We start from the raw sequence: 19750 nt of genomic DNA, 5'->3' as shown, positions 1-19750 counted from the left end.
CGGATTACTCCGATTTTTTTTAGATGCCGACCTTAGCAACATTTGAGGATTTGTTGCGATTGACAGCTGATCTGCTATGGAGTCCTGTTGGTCACTTGCCAGTAGCTGGTGGGCGTTCCTCTTAGGCATAACAATTAATATATCTACCGCAGCTAAGCCTAGGCCCCCTGGTTGTAGGTTAAAAATCTGACTTCAGACATCCGACGCCAAAAACCAGAGCGGTTTTAAATGAAACAATATAACATGCTCCAGTCGAGTTTCTCGACAATCAGATACCCATTTGTCGGCTGGTCGGAGTGCGAACAAAAATTTTCAAAAATATTTTGGTATATTAGTATTGGTAGGTGTTCGGTACAGGTTAACCAAAAGCGAGCTTTTATTTGATTTCATTGGACATATTTATAATCAATAGCCTCCATAGTAATCGTAATCATATCCTTGTATCTCCGGTCGTGCAGGGCATTCCATCCCATTATTTATATACAGCTCTTGCTTTCTCTGATTGGAGAGCTTGTAGGCATTTTTAAGTTCGTTTTCCTGATGCTGGTAGAATCGAACACATCTCTTGCCCCCTTTTCTTAATGATATTAGAGATCTGAGCGTGTTCAAGCGCTGAGTAATGTTATCTTCAAGCAATTGGCGTTGCTTATCGTATTGTTTGAATTCACTTTCTGTGTCCAACCTTGCTTCTAAGCTTCTTTGGGCAGCCACGTTGTTTATTTTTTCAATCCACTGGGAGAACTCGGAGTTTCCGGTGGCCAAGTATTTATACTTGTCTACAATATTTCGAAGCCTCCACGTCACCAGCCTGTCGTGTTCTTCATATAACTTGTTACTTAGGGCTGTGGAATGTGTTGTAATTTCCTGTTACATTAGAGGCTGATATCTGAATATCTGCAATGAACTCACCAATACCACCGAGATTAGCCAATACTAAGAGTGCTATTATCTTCATTCCGCTAACTAGTAAAGCCTACTGATACGGTTATTTTAAATATTGTTTATTTATAAAGCTAAAATAATTTATAAAAAAGTGTAGCAAACCAATTCGGCAAGCCTGATAATTGTATACAATTGATTTTTTACACTCTTCGAGGATATGCAAAGAAAATGCTAAGTAAAGAAGACTTGAAGATATTTGACCGTTTAACCCAACTAATAAATTCTATACAAACATGTTATGTTAATGATAGCCGAATACAAGTTAGCAAACTTAGTAACTCTTGCCCTAACAACTAAGTTGCTTTACATTCAATTCGGACGAATGTGGAAAGCTACGCCACGCTATATTGGTGGACCTTACATACCGATGACAATTCAACAATTCAACAATTCAACAATTCATATACATTCAACAAACATTTTTTAAAAGTAATTACGTTCTCATTAGAATCAATATGGGATTTTCCTGAAACTAATTGAGTTTCTCATATGTTCATGGTTTATTTAATTAGTCTTACACTCTGTTCAAATATGCTATAGATTAATTTATTTTCAATTGATTCGCGCGATTACAGTATTTTCTAAATAAGAACTATTTGGTAAGTAAAGCAAGCTAGTTAAACTAATTAGTGTGCTAAAATAACCAAGCCCATGTAACGAGTACACCAAAAACCATACATTTCATTAACTTAAAAAAGAAAAAATGCAATCATCAAATAGCAAATGTTATCTTTTTAGTCTTTTCTACCAGTTTTTTTTTTCAAATGCCAAGGACCAACAGAGGGACCGACAGCGAGACCGACCCGCTCTCGGTCAGGATCTCGGTCCCGTTGTTGGTCCCTTTGTCGGTCCCGCTGTTGGTCCCGTTGTGCGTCCCGCTCTCGGTCGCGCTGTCGGTCCCGTTGTTGGTCCCGTTGTGCGTCCCGCTGTCGGTCCCGTTGTCGGTCCCTCTCTCGGTCCCGCTCTCGGACCCGATCTTTGTCGGGAACAAATTGTTGCCACGCTCACTCTCACTCTACGAGTAAAGGGTTTACTAATTTTAAAACGTTTGTAAGTACATTAATGAAGGATTTTCTAATTTGTATAGACACATTTTTTTTTTACTTTTATTAGATTTACTTAATATTAAACTGCATGAAAAAATTCGATGTCACCCAGCCAAGATGCATTCAGAGCAATCAGCCTTAAATGGACCGCTCAGCTGCCACGCCCTGATCGGCCACTATCCTTTCCGCCATGACCCCAAACCGGGGGCCATCAACATCATCATTATCATTACCGTTATCATCGTCGGTCGGCTGGCATTTCCGCTGGGCTCGAGAGTTGGCCAAGGGCCATTACAGAAGTTGACCAACTTTTAATACCCGCACTGGCCATGTTGCGCATGTGTAATCCCATTAAAATCCAATAAGTTAAATTATTTCCATTATTATTATGTGAACGCACTTTGTCGCCGTCCGTCCATCAGCTTATCTGCCCGCTCCCCCTGCTCCCACTCTTTTGTGTCCTGCGTGATAACTGTTCATGTGGGCGTTTATCTCTCCTGTGGCTTTTGTCCTCCGCTGCCGTTTTCCTCCTCACCTCTACACTTGAAATGTTTTTAGAGAACTTCCCAATTTCATTTCGAATTTGAACGCTATTTTTGTTAGTTTCGAGGACTATTAGAAGTCGGTTAGTGCGCCTTCGATATTGAGAGAGATGGACACATAGTTCTCTTGGTTCCCTGTTTTTTAGACTCCTATGATTTACTCTTATTTGCCAAATTCTTAGTATATATTTCATACATATTTCCATAAACTTTGCCCACGTGAGTTGAAGAGTTAAATTTCAGTGTACTGAGGGTTTTAAATCCGACGGCAGCACTTTTGACCAATGTCTGCAACACTTCAAATTGTGCTGGCTGATTCTGTTTCATCTGCTGGTCGTTGTCCGAGTGTGGTCACGCCCCTCAATTCCCGCCCCCGTCGTTGGTCCCGTGTTTGTTAGCCATTAAATTGCATTACGTTCGTGCAATCATAATGATTGTCATTGCCATTGCCGTTGTTGTTTCCATTGTGTCGAGTAATTTGCGTATATTTTTTAATTACTTGGATGCTGGCTTTGAAGCTTAAGTGCGGCTGGGGTTTTGATGGGAATTAACTAAGATAATAGATTTTTCCGATGAGGCATCCTCAGAAGATTCTGGATAACTGGGAAATACATCCTGCTATCTTAAGCTCAAAATCAGATGAAGCCTAAAAAAGTTTAAATAACATCTTTTTTTTCTATTAATAACCTAAAATTTAGTTTGTGAACTAAGAGTTGGGTTTGCTTTTGTTTTAATACCAGCAACTATTTTGACCGAAATACCAAATAAACCAGATATAAGCCAGTAATGCCTTCTTGAAATATTCCAATAAATGGGTATTACATGGTATTGAGAACCTGGCCGGAACTTGCCCTTTCATAACTTGCTTTAAATGGCATCGTTAATGGCCAGATCCACTGGACGGATGCAATCACCACCAATATCAGGCAATCAATACTCGATGAGCCAATCGAAGGCAAACCAGACCATAAATGCCTGTGAGCCACTTGAAAGCCATCAAAGCTGTTATCTAATGGAATTCTTAACTTTTGTTGGTTATTTTCCTTTCTTTGACCATTTCTGCAACCAAAAGGGTCCGTAATTAAAGATGCAACGCATAATGGAGCTCTAATGGCTAATGAATGGGGGACTGGATTTTTTTGGGTGGCTTGGGAGGATTGGAAAGCGGAAGGAGATGGAATGCAAGATGCCAGACGGTGTAAAATTTGCATTTTTCTCCGCCGCGGCAATGGAATTCAAAATTAACTCATTAAACTTGACGGTGGCCAACGCGTTGTATACGTAATGGGCCAAGATCTCGCCAAAGATTAATGATTTTCCCAGTGACAGCGAGCGGTGGAGAGCAGGAAAACGGCCGATATACATCTCCGGGCTGGCGAGAATTTCCATGGAATTATTTCCATATCAACTTCAATGCGCCGTGAAAAGTCTCGCGATGAGCAGGAGCAATGAAAAACCGATTTGCTGTTGTGACAATAGTAATTTTTCACTCGCTTGCCTTCATTGTCCGAGTTAAACTGATGGTGCCACTGGCACTGCCATTGACACGACCACAGCCACTTCCTCAGCTCCAGCTCCTCAGTTCCTGAGATAATCAGAGGTTCGTCGCCGGGGCTTTCCTCCTCTGAATTTCATTTAAATGATTACGGTTTTCCATTTCCCTTTTCGCTACTGGCGCTTGGCCATCACGTGAGGCATACATTTTTCATTAGCCGCCCGTCTTTCGGGCATATTTTGCACTCCATTGGCAACTGGTCCGGGGGATGACCAATTGGCTTGATGACCCATTCCGACACACTTAATTCCTGCCGTTTATGTTGGTTTTCTTTTACGAGCCCCTTTTATTTTGTTAATCAATTTCTGTTTGCGTATTGCGCGGCGAACAGGCCTAAAACAACATTTTCGCAGAACTCAATAGTAACTTTCAGCTTTTACTGCACACTTCTTACATCCTGACCCGAATTTTCGAACTGCTTAATAGTTTTGAGCCTAAACTTACAACTTTGACATCTCAGAACTACGTTTGGACTTGCCTTTTAAAATGCATTTTTAGTCAGGCTAAAAAAAACTGCTTGACTTAATCAGAAATTCAATAAGACACAAACCCCTTTAATGCAATATGTCTTCTCTATTATTTCTATTCTATTCTATTCTAGCATTCTATCATACACAAATATGAATATAGTTTTACTTGCGGTTTGACTAAAAACTTGGCACGCATCAATTATGCAAATTCATTTTTCGCTTTTTTGGCCTCAACGCAATGCCCCCAAGTGTTTCGAAACGTTTTTATAAATTCATTAGAAAATAAGTTTCGTGTAGACCCAATGTCCTTTGCATCTTTCACCTCCCGCATAAAATGGTTAGAAACTACAAAAGTTGAGTTGGAAGTTTAGTTAAATTAGGCTAAAGTGGTGTGGGGGACAAAAAATGCAAATAGTTGTGTAAAAGTTGCCACGTGAATAAATTTAAAAATTTAAATGTTAAATGTAGCTAAAACTGAAAACTGCGTCCGTCGAACAAAGTGTATATTAAATCTAGATACCACTGATAACAAACGTTCCCCCAATGTGAAATATAGCTTAAAACTAAATTTCAATTACCGAATGATGGGCACTTATGAAATATTAATAATATAATTTATAAATAGGATTCGTGACCGCACAGCAGACATGATACAAAAGTAAGTGCAACATTTTTGAAATATCCGCAGCTCTTTTGTTGCCCGTCCAGAGCGACCGCAGCCAGTTCCCAAACATTGGACCAAAAGCCAAGGATCGAGGAGCGAAGGACCAAAGGAGCACAGGAACCAAGACCGAGGACCGAGGACAGAGGACCGGTCTCTGTCCCGGTGATGGGGCACTGAGTAATATTTATTATCACAAAACATTTGTGCAAATGTCCTGCTCGCATAAGCAACGGCGCTGTCGGCCAGTCCTTGGAGAACATTTATCTTATTATCTTTGCATATAGCGGCGGCAGCAGCAACAAAGTCGCATAAATAAGACTTAGCACGGCAACAACAATGCGATGATGAGCAACATTAGGCAAGGACAAACAGCGCAGGACGAAGGATTCAGCAGGGCTCAGGGAAAACCAAAAGTCAAGTCAAGCCAACAGACCGCAGAGACAACAATACAGGGCGGAAAGTTGAAATTTTTGGCAAGGCCTTGCCCACATGGCATTTGGTGGGAGGGGGGAGAGGGCAGGCGACAGGGGAGCAGCCGCAAAAGTTGCTCATACGCCCCGTGGCCCCCATTTTGTATTTGATTTGGTTTGCTTTTGCCATAGCACACACTTGCACACACTCGCACACATGGCAACTTTCTGCCTGTGGAAATTTTTTAATTGATTAAAGCCGCATTTGCATTGCAGCTTACAAGAAGCTTAACAATTTGCGTGTTCCCCCATATTATTTTTGGGGCTTTGGCGTTTATTTGGTTTTATTTTTGCTTGTTGTTTGCTTTCAAAAGCTGCAGCTGCATTTGTTGTGGCGCTTTCCTTCTGCATTTGCCATTTCTGGCCAATGCAACTACTGTAATTAAAAATATACCCCAAGCTAATGGAACTCGTTGGAATGTACATTTTGTATGAAATATTTACACAATTCCCCAATTCCTCGACAAATTTGTTGGCCTTGGAAATATAACAAAATACCTATATTTAATGTGGAATATTGCAAAATGTTTTTCCAGCTGTGGCTGTGTGTATGAAAAATATATTTTTTTGCTGCCCTGGCATTGCACCACTACTTATACAATTTAGTTTGTTCTCATCGGATGATATAACTATTACAATTGTAAAGAATGCTACTCATATACTAAATGTTTGCATTACTTTCCAAACTACTTTTTTCTTTTGATTTAAATAATATAACAAGAGAAGTAATATTTACGGGCTAAGCATATTTTTTATCAGTTTCTGTGACATTTTTTGAGCCAAAGCACCAAGGACGGGAAAAGGTGAAAAAACGGAATAAACAAATGGCTTCCAAATTGCCCACGGGGATTGCAGCTCTCCTGGGTTCCTTGACTGGGCCTAAGCCAATCTGCTGCAAATGGAAAAATAATAAAATCAAAAGGCCAAAGTGGAAGTCAGACCAAAACACCAAAAACCCAGCCAAAGGGGCCGCAATAAGCTAAACGAAAAACTTGGATTCATAATCAGGTCGAGCATTTCCTTGTGGCTGGCAGTGATTTTAGACCAGGGAAAAAGGATCCGAATCTTAAAGGTTGTTTCCCACGAGTGTTTGCATTGATTTTTGAAACATTTGTCATGTACAGCGACTTCAAGTCGCTATATAATAGATACATTTACCTATGTTTTGAGTTTATTTTCCGCAGAAATGCATGATGGTAGCATCCTAGCCATATTTATGCAGTCCCAAAACCCCGGGCCAGCAACAAAAACACCATCAACTGTGGAAAAACCAGCAAAAACAAGGGACAGGTCGGTCGCATGTTGAACATGCAAAACATTTGGCCATTTTATCAGCGCTTCTGCTTACATTATTATCATTGTTGTTATTGCGCCATTTTGCCAGATACGTTTTCGGCATTTGCTGTTTTTCAATATTTTCAATGCTGTGGTCACTGCAGTAATATTATAATATTCACAATGCCTTTCGTTATAACTGAGAGTAGAATCAGCAAAGTACTACTATATATTCATTTAGCTACAAATGTTAAAAGATGAAATATTCAATATGTTTGAGGATTTATAGTAAAATCAAATGATTAACATTCCTGTTTCATTTTACTTAAAATATGCATTACTTTGATTGGATAACAAGGCTCTTTCGGTTAACCTCAACACCAAGAGAATAAAGAGAACACCTTGAATTTTCCTCAATTTTCTTGGCTCTGCAGATTTCCATTTTCGCTAATACTGCGTCGATTTTTCCAGCGCCGTTCGAACGATTTCCATTGTCAGTTGTGTGTTTTGTGTTTGCTGCGCTTCGCTACTAATTTTTGCCGCATGTTCATGAACCAAAAAATTGCTGTTTCCATTGGCAATCCCGAATGCCACGCCCCCTGCATCGCAGCTCCCTTTGCTGGCGTACGCGGCGTATGCGTGTTGGCCAACTTGTCGCTTTTGTTGTTGTGGGTTTTGTTGTCTGGCAGTTGGCAGGAAAAATATTAACGATGCCACAGCGCTTTTAAAACACACATACCTACATCCACACAGTTCCTGTTTTTTTTTCGGGTTTGGTGGAAAATATTTACTGTGCTTTAACCGGTATTCTCGGTTGGTTATGTTCCTGTTTTTTCCGTTGTCGTTCGCACAGTTTTCAACTATTTTCGTAATTGCGGCGCATTGTCGCTGCCATTAGTTTTCCCTTACTGTTTTTCCCTTTTCACTCGGTGTTTATGGATCTTTTTTCCATTTATTTATGTTTGAAGTTGGTACTAACTATGTTTGAGGATTTATGAATTTATTTTCGGCGCTGTATAATTGAATTATTTTTTGACTGCTTCCCAACGCAGTTTTCCAGTACTATTGCCATCTTTTTATCTTTTAAAAATGGCGGCCATTCAATGGCCCACGAAATCGATGATGAAATATAGCAAGTTCTCGATTTTGGCTTGTGGGATCCATCCTCAGGGAGTAATTGAAATTCCATCGTTCTACCGATAAGGGAGAACTGAACCATCAACGGACGTTGGGGAAATGCACGATAAGTTCTTCTGACGTGGCCAATCATTTGGCTCGAATCCCCCCCTCACCTCTCTTGGGCCACCGCTGCTTTTCTACGTGTTTCGCGTTGCAATTTTCAGCTGAGCTCATGTGCAAACGAGCAATTTTCGTCAGCCCGAAAGAAGAAACTCCGATGCAGCCTGAGTTTGATTTTGAGCTGCAGATGCAGCTTGCATTCAATCAGCAAAGCTGATCGACAATTGAATGAAATGCGATTTGCTCCGACAGAACGATGCAGGACCCTCAATATTCTGTCCTCACTTGCGTATTCATTTTCCAATTTGGGGAAGGGCAGCGCGGACTAATTGGTCTCGTTTTAATGGGAGCTAGTGAACTAGTCTGTCCACTTCTGAGCTGCACAGGAAGGAATGTTGGTAAATAAGAAGATATTTTTCATAAAAATGAAATAATATGATAAGACACCATCGATTTTAACTTGAAATAAAAAAACGCTAATCCTAATAAGTATATTTTGAAAGCGCTTCTTCCTTTTCTTCCTGTGTAATTCCTAGTGTAACCCGCTTTCAGAATTTATATGAAGCCCTCGCCTCACCACATTCGACTGCCATCTTACTGGGGATCATTTGAAGTTCTTCTGGTCACTCCGATGAAAGTGCACTCCACCCAACGGCTGTTCATCCTGCTCTGCGGCGTCAAGGAAAAACTGCGATGAACTGTCTTTAGTCCCAATTGTAGATGCTATTAAGACTTGGAACGCACAAGAGTGCACTGAACTTACAATTAGATAACACTTACAATTTTGCTAAGAGAAAAAAATCCCTAGTAGGCCTAACTTAATTTTTGTATTTTTTTAAGTTATCACATATACTTCTAAGCTCGTTTGATAGTGATTATTAAATGCACATGTAGGTCCATAAAGTTTTCTTATTAAAATATAACAGACAAACAAACAAGAAGGCACAAGAAATATTGTCAACAAGGAAAAAGTCAGATTTTCCACTTTCTTTTAAGTATTAAATACATCAAAGAGAGATGCTTGGTAATTTTTAACAAATTAAGAACCTTTCAAATAAATCTGAACTAGCTCCTTTTTTTATTTATGAGCTGTAGTTATTGTGTTTTGTCGTTATTTAAAGTTTCAATATGTTTAGATGAGTGCTAGAATTCAATTAAGCTCCACTTTCTGCGCTGTGGTTTGCATTTTTCTCCGCCCACGTTCGTTGCTTTGAAATGTTAAAGTTCTCACATTCTCACATTACGCATACGCCACGTGGGCTGTTGCAAGTGCGTGTTCGTGAGCCGCTCTGGGTGTTTCGTTTGCGATGCGGTTCATTTGGTTAATGCACCTCATCTGGGTCAGCCTTTTATTCACGGTTGCATTGTATGATGACAATTTCTCCGAGTAGTGTGTGTTGTGTGTGTGTGAGAGAGGGTGGGCGCATCTGTGCATGGACAATGCACATGAGTGTGCGTCACAGGCACCAATGTGTGCGTGGCTTTGTTGCCTGGCAGGCTTTTTGTTTTGGCCTACTAAACTTTCGATGGTGGCTTCGTATCTCAAATGCCGAGGCAACCACCACCTGGAACTCATGCCATTTTTGACAAGGTCTTACGTTCCAATGATGGCAGAAAACAATAGGTGCACGCACTAAAGAGCTTAAAATGTTTACGGTACTTAAGTGCATTATATTAACTTAATTCTGTTAGTTGTATAAGCGTGTAATAAAATGAAACTATTTGAAAAGGTGAATACCAGCCATAGTGTTGTTGTTCCGCTTCCTAAAGAATGTTGCTAATATATGAGAACTCGCTTGCAGGGGAGTGGAAATAAATTTAAAAAAGCTACTAAAATAATAATTAGGTACCCGCTCAAGGTAACGCCCTTTTCGGCTTCTGTTGGTGGCACCTCATATGCATTTTTCCCAGCATCCGACTCACATATATCCTTGTTTATGGACGCGGATGAGCGGGCCATTGTGTTAATGAAATTTCGTGGCCGCGTGCGCGAAAAGGGCTTTCAATAAATAAAGCGCGGGCAGCGGTCGAGTGCTCGAGCATAATTACGCGTTAAAAAATTACAATAATTTTTAATTAACATTGCGAACGGGCTGCACTTTCGACCAGGTAAATGAAAGAAAAATACAAGAGAGGGCTATTTATAAATGCGCATTATGCAAATGCACTTGCTTGCAGAGAAAGAACAGAAGCTTTGGCAAAATTGGTGAAAAATCAAAGAAAGTGTGTGGATAAATCTAATTAAATAAATGTTTGGCTTAATAACGTCTTAAGCACGAGTGAAACAAAACAAATGTGGGAAATCGACTGAATCGGGGTCTGCCATTTGGGATTCGGCCGAGATTGCAGCTGCTCGAGGATTGCATTTCCACCACTCAAGAGAAAGTCCTTTTTCCTTTCCTCAATTGTCAAGGAGCACTTTCGAGTCAGCCACGCCCCTCACTAATTTTATCTATTTCTTGCACTTTGGCCAAAAAGGAATTGTCTTAGACAACGTTTCATCATCGAGGCAGACGTTGCCGCCCTCGAGTGGAAAAGGGCGTGGAAAACGGGGTGCTGGGTGGAAAAGCGGAAAAGTGGCGAGGGGCTGGGCGAAGGGCACTTGAGCTTGAGCTTGTTGAAAATCAATTTCTTGCATCATTGTTTGCCAAGTGAAGTGCACTGGAAAATTTCTTCGTAACCAACAGAGCAGCGCTCCACACTCCGCTCAATCCTCGCTGCGATTTCCCCTGCCGGCTGTATTAAAAATCAACGTATATTGATGCATCGAGTGCAAAGCCAAATGAAAGCAATTAAGCTGCTCAACTTTTCGACTCTGTTCACAGAGCCATCACAGGGAAATCAGGGAAGGTGCGGGGAGGGGATCGGGCTAGAAAAGGTGCTGGGAGGGGGCTTAGTGACCCCTGCTGAAGGACGCATTTTCTTTTTGCTGATTACTTTTGGCCAATTGCCGTCGTTGTTGCTGTGGCCCCAAAGCCTGCATCGAAGTTGGCTCTAACGAATCGTAATAAAGGAATTAGCCTGGCCAAAAAGTCCTGGTCGTGTGAGGATCCAAAATCTCAGCTTTCTGAAACAATACCTGACATGGTCCCCGTGTCACTCGACTATGGAAAACGTGGGACGTGCTCAAACTTCGGATACAAAATGATATATAAAAATATACCCTTTATAGAAGGAGTATATGCTGAAATTGGGGAGTTTTGGCTTTTCTGAGGCAATTGCCAGTTGTATGCCTACAAATAATTAAACTGACATTCGTGTAATTTCCTTTGACTAGCCAATAAAGCTTGGAATGTTTTTATGGCTATAATACCGGAGCTCGTTTCGCCTAGAGTATCTTATCTCTCGTCATTTGGCTTATCCTTTTCCCAAGGCTGCTTTGTTATGGCTGACACCGCCATTCATTTCGTTGCACTAATTTGAGGAACACAAGCGCCAATTCCTTTTCGGGAAACAGGCGAACGGACAAATTTGCCCTAGACATCCTGTTCGCAGTGCCTTCCTCGTCATCTTCCTTTTCGTCCTGGGCGAAAAAGTTGTAATTCTATTTTCAAAATTCGTTTAGTCCTCTGTTTGTGCAGGAATACGTTATTTTCTTTGTGTGCCGAACCCCTCCAAAGGACCCATTCCTGTCACTCGAAAACACGAAATGAAGTTGCAAACTTTTCACTCTTTACTCATTTCTGTTTCGCCATTTTCGTTTCCTACCCTCGAAAAGGGTTGTATCTTTTTGTATCCGGTCTTGGCATTTTGGCCTGGTCGATCGAACATATTGCTAAAAGTCAGATAAAATCTACATCGGCAAAAAACTCAGAAATAGGATTTTTCATTTGTATAATCGATCTGATCTCTTAAATATAAACATTTATTTGTTTTTATATTTATGGGTGTAGAAAATAATCACATTTATTTTAATTTCTGTACATATTTTTACTCTCCTTCTGTTTTTAGGTGGAAACCTTAGTCTAGTTTGTCCATGCGTAGATCAGGGAGTGGATTTTCACCAGGTGGTTCCACTGGGCGTTCCTTGGGGAGTTTTGTGGGTGGTTCCATGGGTGGTGCAGGGGCACTAACATCGGTGGGTCGTCTCAACCGCCGCTGTCATGTCATCATCATGTTGATGAAGCAACCGGATGATGAATGGACGTGCGCCACAGTGGAACTTCAATTGATGCAATCAGCGTAAAGTGACAGTTTTTTTTGCAGCCACCCATTTTTTTTTGGCTCGTTTTTCGCTGTCCTGAAGGTTCTTGGTGTTCTGGTTGTTGTTTCTGCGGGATTGTGTTGCATGTCGCACGTTGTTCGGTTTGTTAGATGTCTGCGTTGTTGCCATTGTTGTTCCTATTGTTGTTGTCACTGGTTATATGACTGGCGGTTTGATGAGTTCGATGCGATTCGCCTTGGTTGTTTTTTTCACCCTTTGAGATGAGGAATTCAGAAAGACGGCCCAAAGTTTCTCAAAATTAATTCATTTGGCACAAAGAACATTAAGTAATTTAATAGCGATTTTTTCGCATGCAAAAGTTAGTCTAGTAGCAATCGGAATGAAAGGAAGGAATTTAGTATATAATGAAGGTCTTTCTTCTAATATTCCTAGTCCCAAATCTACTCATCTTAGTTATAGATATAGATAAGTTGCATCCCTTTTTAGTCTCGATGACATATTAGAGTGGACCCCATCAAATCAACTATTTGGCCAGCCAAACGAACTCAACCTATATAATCAGCTCCATTTTCGAAAAGCAGGATAAGCCAGCATTTTTCTTTATATTGCCCATCCAATCGCAAAATATGAAAAGCTTAAAAAAGTAGTTATATTGTTTGACCAATGGTCTTTTTCTACTGCCACCGCTATCTGCAGGACAACAAATTCAACTTTTCTGTGCGATATGAAGAAATAGAAATTGCTTTTTGCCCAAATACACGCTAGTGGAAATCGCAATGGAAGCCAGGAGCAAAAGGAACGGGGACAAACAGCAAAAAAAAAAAATGGAAATTAAGTTGCCACAAAGCAGATATTCCAAGAGGCAGGCGGCAGTCGACAGTCGGCCTGAATAAATGCCCGAAATCAGCATAATGTAATGGAAACAATTTTTATGACAACAGACCAAACGAATCGGACGTCGGATGGGATCGGATGGAGATGGCACTGGCACGGGATGGACTCGGAATGGCCATGGCCATGGGAGGATGTTGTCTTCCCGGGGCACTGAATCAAGTCCCTGCTTTCGGATCCGGACCAATGTCAGCGTAAAACTGACAAATTAGCATTTTTTCCATTTTCCGGACCCGCCCATTTCGACCGGCCCGCCGACTAAATATTTGTTCGCCGACCGCAGCTCACAGAATGTGTATCTGCGTATAAAAAGAGTGACTGGTAAAATAGTTGAGTTGAGTTATTTTTGCAGCTGACCTAATTTTATAATGGAAAACTTGCGATAAGTCGGACATCGCAAAAAGTGCGCAAATGGGGGAGGCAAAGGATCTGGATCTGATACACTTACAGATGGAACATGCGGCGCAAAATGGGCTACAACATCAAAATATGGATTCCATAAATGGAAACACTATTTTAACTGCTGGATTCAGATAAAATAAAAGGGGGGAAATTAGTCAGGGTAGCATAGAATTCTACAATAGAATGGAATTCACTTCCGCGATTAGGATAGTGGATAAATTAGGATGAGCAGTTATCGTAGTCCAGATTCTCCTTATAAGGGGAATGGGAAAACTACGAAAGGGCGACGACAAAAAAATAGATGGACATGGAAGGGGATTTGAAGCCGAAGATGATGATGATGGGATGGAGATGGAGGAGAAGTAGCTCCCGGCGAATAAATAGCCGCTTGGCCTTTTCATTTCATTCCATTGCATAGAACTTAAGAGCGAGCGGGACGGATGGAGCGGTGCGACAGGGAGGGCGATAGGCGGCCAAATAAATCTCTTTGTGCGGACCTGAATTTAATTTCCACATGCTCATGAATAATTTTCAAATTTTCAAATTCAGTAAAACGTGAAGCGTATTTCCGGAGCAAAAAAGTCCACCCCCCGCAAGGACGACGTCGGCAACAGGGGCTGGTACTCATCTGAGACTCAGTCCTTTTAGTCCTTTTTGGGCATAAAAAGTTATGTCAGCAGGAAGATATATGGCCATATTAGGAGGGCCCGCAAATCCGCCACCACCATCCACCTGCTGAGATTTCAGCCTTCAAAGTCCTTTACATGAGTTATTTGACCAGGATTTGCGACGGGAAAAAAGAGGCAAGGGGACCCGCCCAAAATCAACTCGAATTCCTTAAATGCGAAAAATCCCTTTATTATTTTTACGCTTCTTTGTGGTTGGAAAACTGCTGCTATAAATAACATCCACTTATTATATCTTTAATAGCTCTCCGGAACGACCGCGCTCGGTTCATTTAAAATTATTTAAAATACTCACCATTAAATGCGAAATATTTCATGTGGCACTTCAATTAATGCGAATGTTGCGAGTGACAAAACAACGATAATTGTATGGCTGAGAGCGTCCGCCGTGTGAATGTGAATCAATTTTAATGGCCAGTCAGACAGGTGCGATCCATAACTATAAATTAGTCTCGGTTTAATACGAAATCGGGTCGATTAAGTTTGTTAATTGGAAGCGAATAGTTGGCAGTTGGCAGTTACAAAAGTGTGAAGATAATGACCCACATAAAACAACATTAAATGACCAAAACATCAAATATATTATTATTATTATTACGATAGCAGTTTGCAGTATTATTTATTGATTCCTTGATTAGCCCAAAAGTTGATCTTTATCTTTAAGATAAGATAACTCATCTCAAAACAACTGGAAATTTATACGCAGATATGTGGCAGCTTCCTTAAAATAAATTATAAATTTATTCCTGATTTGAAATATCAAGATGACGGTTTTTTTTAAAAGGATTTCACTATTTAATCAGCGAATCAACAGCAATGGCTTTTTAATAATGTGCCACACTTTTGTGTCGGAAACTGCATGAGTATTATAATTGATACAAACAAACTTGGTTAATGAGAGTGCGTTTTCTTTAAGTTGAGTTATTCGGTTAACCATAATGGCACTCATATTGATAGTAAATTATCGAAAAGTGGTTATGAAGTGAACATTATTATTTTTGCATTTTCACGCACCATTTTTAAGAACTGCTACATCGGTGAGACTATTAGCAGTGAAACCAGTAAGAAAGATTCGTGCGACTCAAATATTTACCCCCTTTAACATTAAACTGTTGGCAAAAACACACATTAGTTTGGACTCCGAGGATTGTGTTCCACTTTGCTGTGACAAGTGGGCATAAAATAATACTCGGCAAAATGAGGCAAAATATTTATGAACCGCTGACGTCGACAGCCGGTAAAGGGGAGAAACGGGGTGCGTTAAGCCCACTTCAATGCATTTATTTTGCGAATTTCATTTATCAGCGAGCTCTTCAGACGTCAGAGCATCTGGAAAATCCCCTTTGCCCACTGGTTCTGGGAAATCAAGGACCACAGAGAAGCTTATCGTGGCAAATCCTATTGTCGTCATATTGACATAACCGCACAACCGTCCGCACCCCGAATGTAATCCACCACTGGAACCACTTTCCCGTTTATTCTGTCGCGCACCACCGACCATTCGTCTTCCCAGAAATTTGGTAGCGATACAACTCGCCACCGTCCTTTGTCCTTCGAGCCATCTTTGCGGTCGCCAGGAACTCTGGAGTGTCGAAGTGGCAAATGGCTGTGGCACTCCCACTTGCAGATGTGGCACCTTTCGATACATTTTCTTTATATCCGAAGAATGCTCCTTCGGACTTCGAACAAAAACCATTTTAATTTGTTCATTTTCATTTTCATATTTCATTTTCGAAAGAACATTGGTCACGGTCCTTAGTAGACTCCTTTCTGGTAATTTCAGCAGCTTCCCCTTTAATCCTTGCTGTTGGAAGTCCTTATTTTCCACCACTGCTGTTCCTTGGCATCCTCGTCCTGTAGTGTGTATCCTCCGCTTCAGTGGCTTAAGTTCGTACTTGGCGCGACTTATCTTCTACGGCGACTTGTTTGCAAAATGACAAAATGAATGGTGCGGTCATCTCGTTCGTCGAGGTACTTCCATTATCCTTGGCGCTGCATTGGATTCCAAAGGATTTCCTTTGGAGAATGTTTCGCATTGCAATGACAAATGAATTGGTAGAGAATGCAACTAGCATTTGGTCCTGGCCTTAACACAGATGGGTGGACTCGCGATGGATTTGTTTTGTGTGCTCGACGGGGATATAATAAATATAGTTTACAACTATTTAGACATCGAGAAAGTCAAAATTAGATGTGTAAGCCAGAATAAATGTTGTATAAGGTGGAAAGCCAATACAAAATGGCTTCATTTGTACAATTTCGACACAACCGTTGAAAAACTGAACGTATGCGTAATCATCTTAAATTGGGCTTTTATTCCCTTGCAAATTCTCCATTATGTAAGTTCATTTTTTTTTTGGGGAATTGCACACTTTTGGCATCGTATAAATTTGCGGCCGGCCGCACACACTTTTTATTCGTGGCCAAAATGCAAAGTGTGTGCCATCATGTTGCCAACGATTCCGGATTCGCAACACCTATCCCCGAATCCCCCGGAGTTCCAGCTCCCAGTTCCGATCCCGGCGAGGAATGAGGCTGGAATTCCGGGTGCCGGTCATGTCGTAATTAGCGGAGCACGGCATTGCCGGCGATAATTAATGACGGTGGTCACGTTGGTTTCATGTCGATTTCATTTCATGACACGGCCGCAGGCACCTCCCAGTCCACCCCACAGTCCTTGCAATCCTCCCCAGCCACCCACTTCCTCCTGTCCAGGCGGTGATTTGTCAAACGTTTTCATTGGAAAAAAGAAAAACTGCTTCGACCTCGGCGACTGCATGTAAATCCACATTAAATTGAATTTCTATTACCCGAAAAAAGCGAGAGACTTTGGCATTTTATTTTATTTGGCACTTCTGCTCCATTTCGCTGGGCCTTCATTAAGCGCTGACCATTTTGAAATTCAATGCAATTTGAACTTTCAATTCAGTTGAGTTGAGTTCAGCTCAGCTCGATTCGATTCGATTCGTTCCGATTCGATTCAGGCTGCGCATAATTGAATAATTTATGGACGTGCTCAGCCAAAGTTGTCTTTGATTAAGTTTTCCCAGCGGAGGGGTTTCTTTTTTACAAATCCTTTTGTATTAATGTTTTAAAATGTCCTTAACTAACTTCTTGACCAAATGAGGAAAAGGAGCAATAATAAATAAATTTCTATTCTGCTTGAATGAATATATTTTTAAATGCGTTTCAAATAGTTAATGAGCTCTTCTACTTCATCGAGTTTTATCAAATGAGCTTTGTTTCAGAATCGGGCATATTTACATATCACTTGATTTGCCACATTTTCTGATTAGAGTGCGAATGCCAACACAGCTTGTTAACTAATTGAGTGGCCTTTCACCACATGGCTATAAAATTAATTAAATTCGCTTTGTTTGATAACCCGCGCATATGGAAATGCTCAGTTTCAAAGCGATGGATGGAAATCAGTGATGAAGTGAATAATCCAAATTGTTTGATTTTCTTGAGCTCCCGTGTTTGCCATAGCTAGAGTTTTATCAAATATTTGCATTCAAAGCATAAAAGCATACAATGACCATCACTGCGTTTCTGTGTGTGCGAATATAGTTGGTCGGTAAATACTTAATGCTCTTAGCCTTAATGCACTCGACATGAAAATGAGTTATTTGGATCCCCGAAATGCATTTATCAAATTGTCTGCGCAGCAAAACCAGCTGATTTTTACCTCGCAGGAAGCTAGCAAATGCATTTCGGTCAAATCCTATCTTCTGCAGAAAATCTTTTGAATCCACTAAGCGACTTACGCTGACTTTCTAAACTGATTATTGTATTGTTTTATCCCGAAATGGTATTTATATTTATTAAGCATCAACTTGAAGACACTTTTTGCCAACTCGCTTGTCAATAAGTAATTTATTCGTTTATCAACTGGGATTTTCTCAACAGAGTTATGGCATGTAGTTGTAATCGGCCATAACTGAGCAATTATCCTTCGTCCTTCGTCGCTCGCCTGTGGGTCAGGATTATTTGCATAGCTGCTCGTTGGAATGCCTGCATAGCAATGCTGGAAAATAACAATCAGGGATCTGAAAAATGCGGAAAATGAGTAATAGAACAGACATACCATATTTTGCATACACTCGCAGGCCTTATTTGCATATTTGGATTAATAAGAGTGTTTATCTGAGCTGTCCATATTTCACGGATTAATACAGCTCACCTGGAAAATAATAATCCATCGCAGTTCGCTAGGCTTTCGATGTCAGCAACCACTGGCTACAGCTGGTTGAAGGGGACCAAATGCTTAAAAAACAGATCTGACCCGATGTCAACCAGCTACACACAGCGTTGCAGGTGCAAATCTCGAATGTGGCGAAAGCGAGCCGAGTTTCATTAGGGCGCTGTTTGCATTTCATTAAGCACGTTGTGCCACACATTCAGATCGGTGATATCAATGGCATAAATCAATTCGCACTAATTACGGCCTTTGTTGTAAAACGGTTTTATTATTAGTCTTCTTGAACGACAAAAATGAATTGAATAAAATATGCACGCGCACTGGCAATAAATCACAATGCATCGGTCAGTCGACATTGACAACCATTTTTTCTCGCCCGGAAAAGCGATCTATAGAAGTTGCTAGATGAATACACTACACTACACTCACCGCGGATTATTGTTATTCAGTTAAATCAATATATCATCATATTTACTCACTGGAAATTAATAACTAATGCTAAATGTGAATTGAACTCTGAAGGCAGCCTGTCTAATTAGCAATACATTCCCCCTAATGAAGAGATTCTGAAATTTAATTCGCCAGCTTTAATGGTTTGTCACGACCAGGATCACACATCCTGCCCACCCCCCACCCCCTCGTCCTTTCTGCCACTCATTCAGCCGATTGTTGTTTTGCATGCGGCACATTAGCTTCATTTCTTCTATTGTTTTGATTATGATTTACAATGCCCAGTGCGCAGCTTTTGTTGTTCTGCTGAATGGGCGTTGTGAGTGTATTGGTAAGTGTGCGAGAGTGTGGGTGCGCAGATGGATGTGTGCGTGAGTTTGTGTTGAACAAAGAGCAATACATTTGCATAGGGGAAAAAGAAAGAGAGTGCGGCATTTGGACCACACAATAAATTTCATTTTATCCCTATAGAACATTACCCACTATTTAAATGGTCCTTTGTACAGCGTTTTTTCTCGTTTCAGCCAAACACTCACAAAAGTGTTATAAACGCTCATTACACTCCTGGGTTTGAATTCCCTTAGGGAAAAAACATAAATTGTGTACATTTAACAATTTAAACTGAGGGACAAACGTCACTGCACCAGATTTGTATGAACGGATTAAAGGTTCATTGTCAATTTAGATCGAAAGACTTAGTATGAAAATTTAAAGTAGAAAGAGAAATTTATTTATTTAATAATTTACCATTC

The 19750-nt window shown here is 40.7% G+C and overlaps 1 protein-coding gene across 1 annotated transcript; it reads right to left on the bottom strand.

Annotated features, from left to right (window-relative positions):
* Positions 1 to 329: 329 nt before the first annotated feature.
* LOC6618165 lies at positions 330 to 981 on the bottom strand. The gene is made up of 2 exons (XM_002042407.2): positions 910 to 981; positions 330 to 842 (listed from the first exon to the last, which is right to left on the bottom strand). The coding sequence occupies exons 1-2, from the start codon at positions 953 to 955 to the stop codon at positions 406 to 408; spliced, it is 483 nt and encodes a 160-aa protein (XP_002042443.1). The 5' UTR covers positions 956 to 981; the 3' UTR covers positions 330 to 405.
* Between the last annotated feature and the right edge of the window lie 18769 nt (positions 982 to 19750).

The sequence above is a fragment of the Drosophila sechellia genome, chromosome 2L (genome assembly GCF_004382195.2).
Source record: "Drosophila sechellia strain sech25 chromosome 2L, ASM438219v1, whole genome shotgun sequence".
In the NCBI taxonomy this organism is placed as follows: domain Eukaryota; kingdom Metazoa; phylum Arthropoda; class Insecta; order Diptera; family Drosophilidae; genus Drosophila; species Drosophila sechellia.
Note: the sequence above shows the minus strand (reverse complement) of the source record. Positions and strands in the feature narration are given on the sequence as shown.

Coding starts and splice junctions, on each gene's coding strand:
- LOC6618165 (XM_002042407.2), bottom strand. CDS start 955: ATGAAGATAATAGCACTCTTAGTATTGGCTAATCTCGGTGGTATTG. Junction 843..909: donor GGCTAATCTCGGTGGTATTG/GTGAGTTCATTG, acceptor CACATTCCACAG/CCCTAAGTAACAAGTTATAT.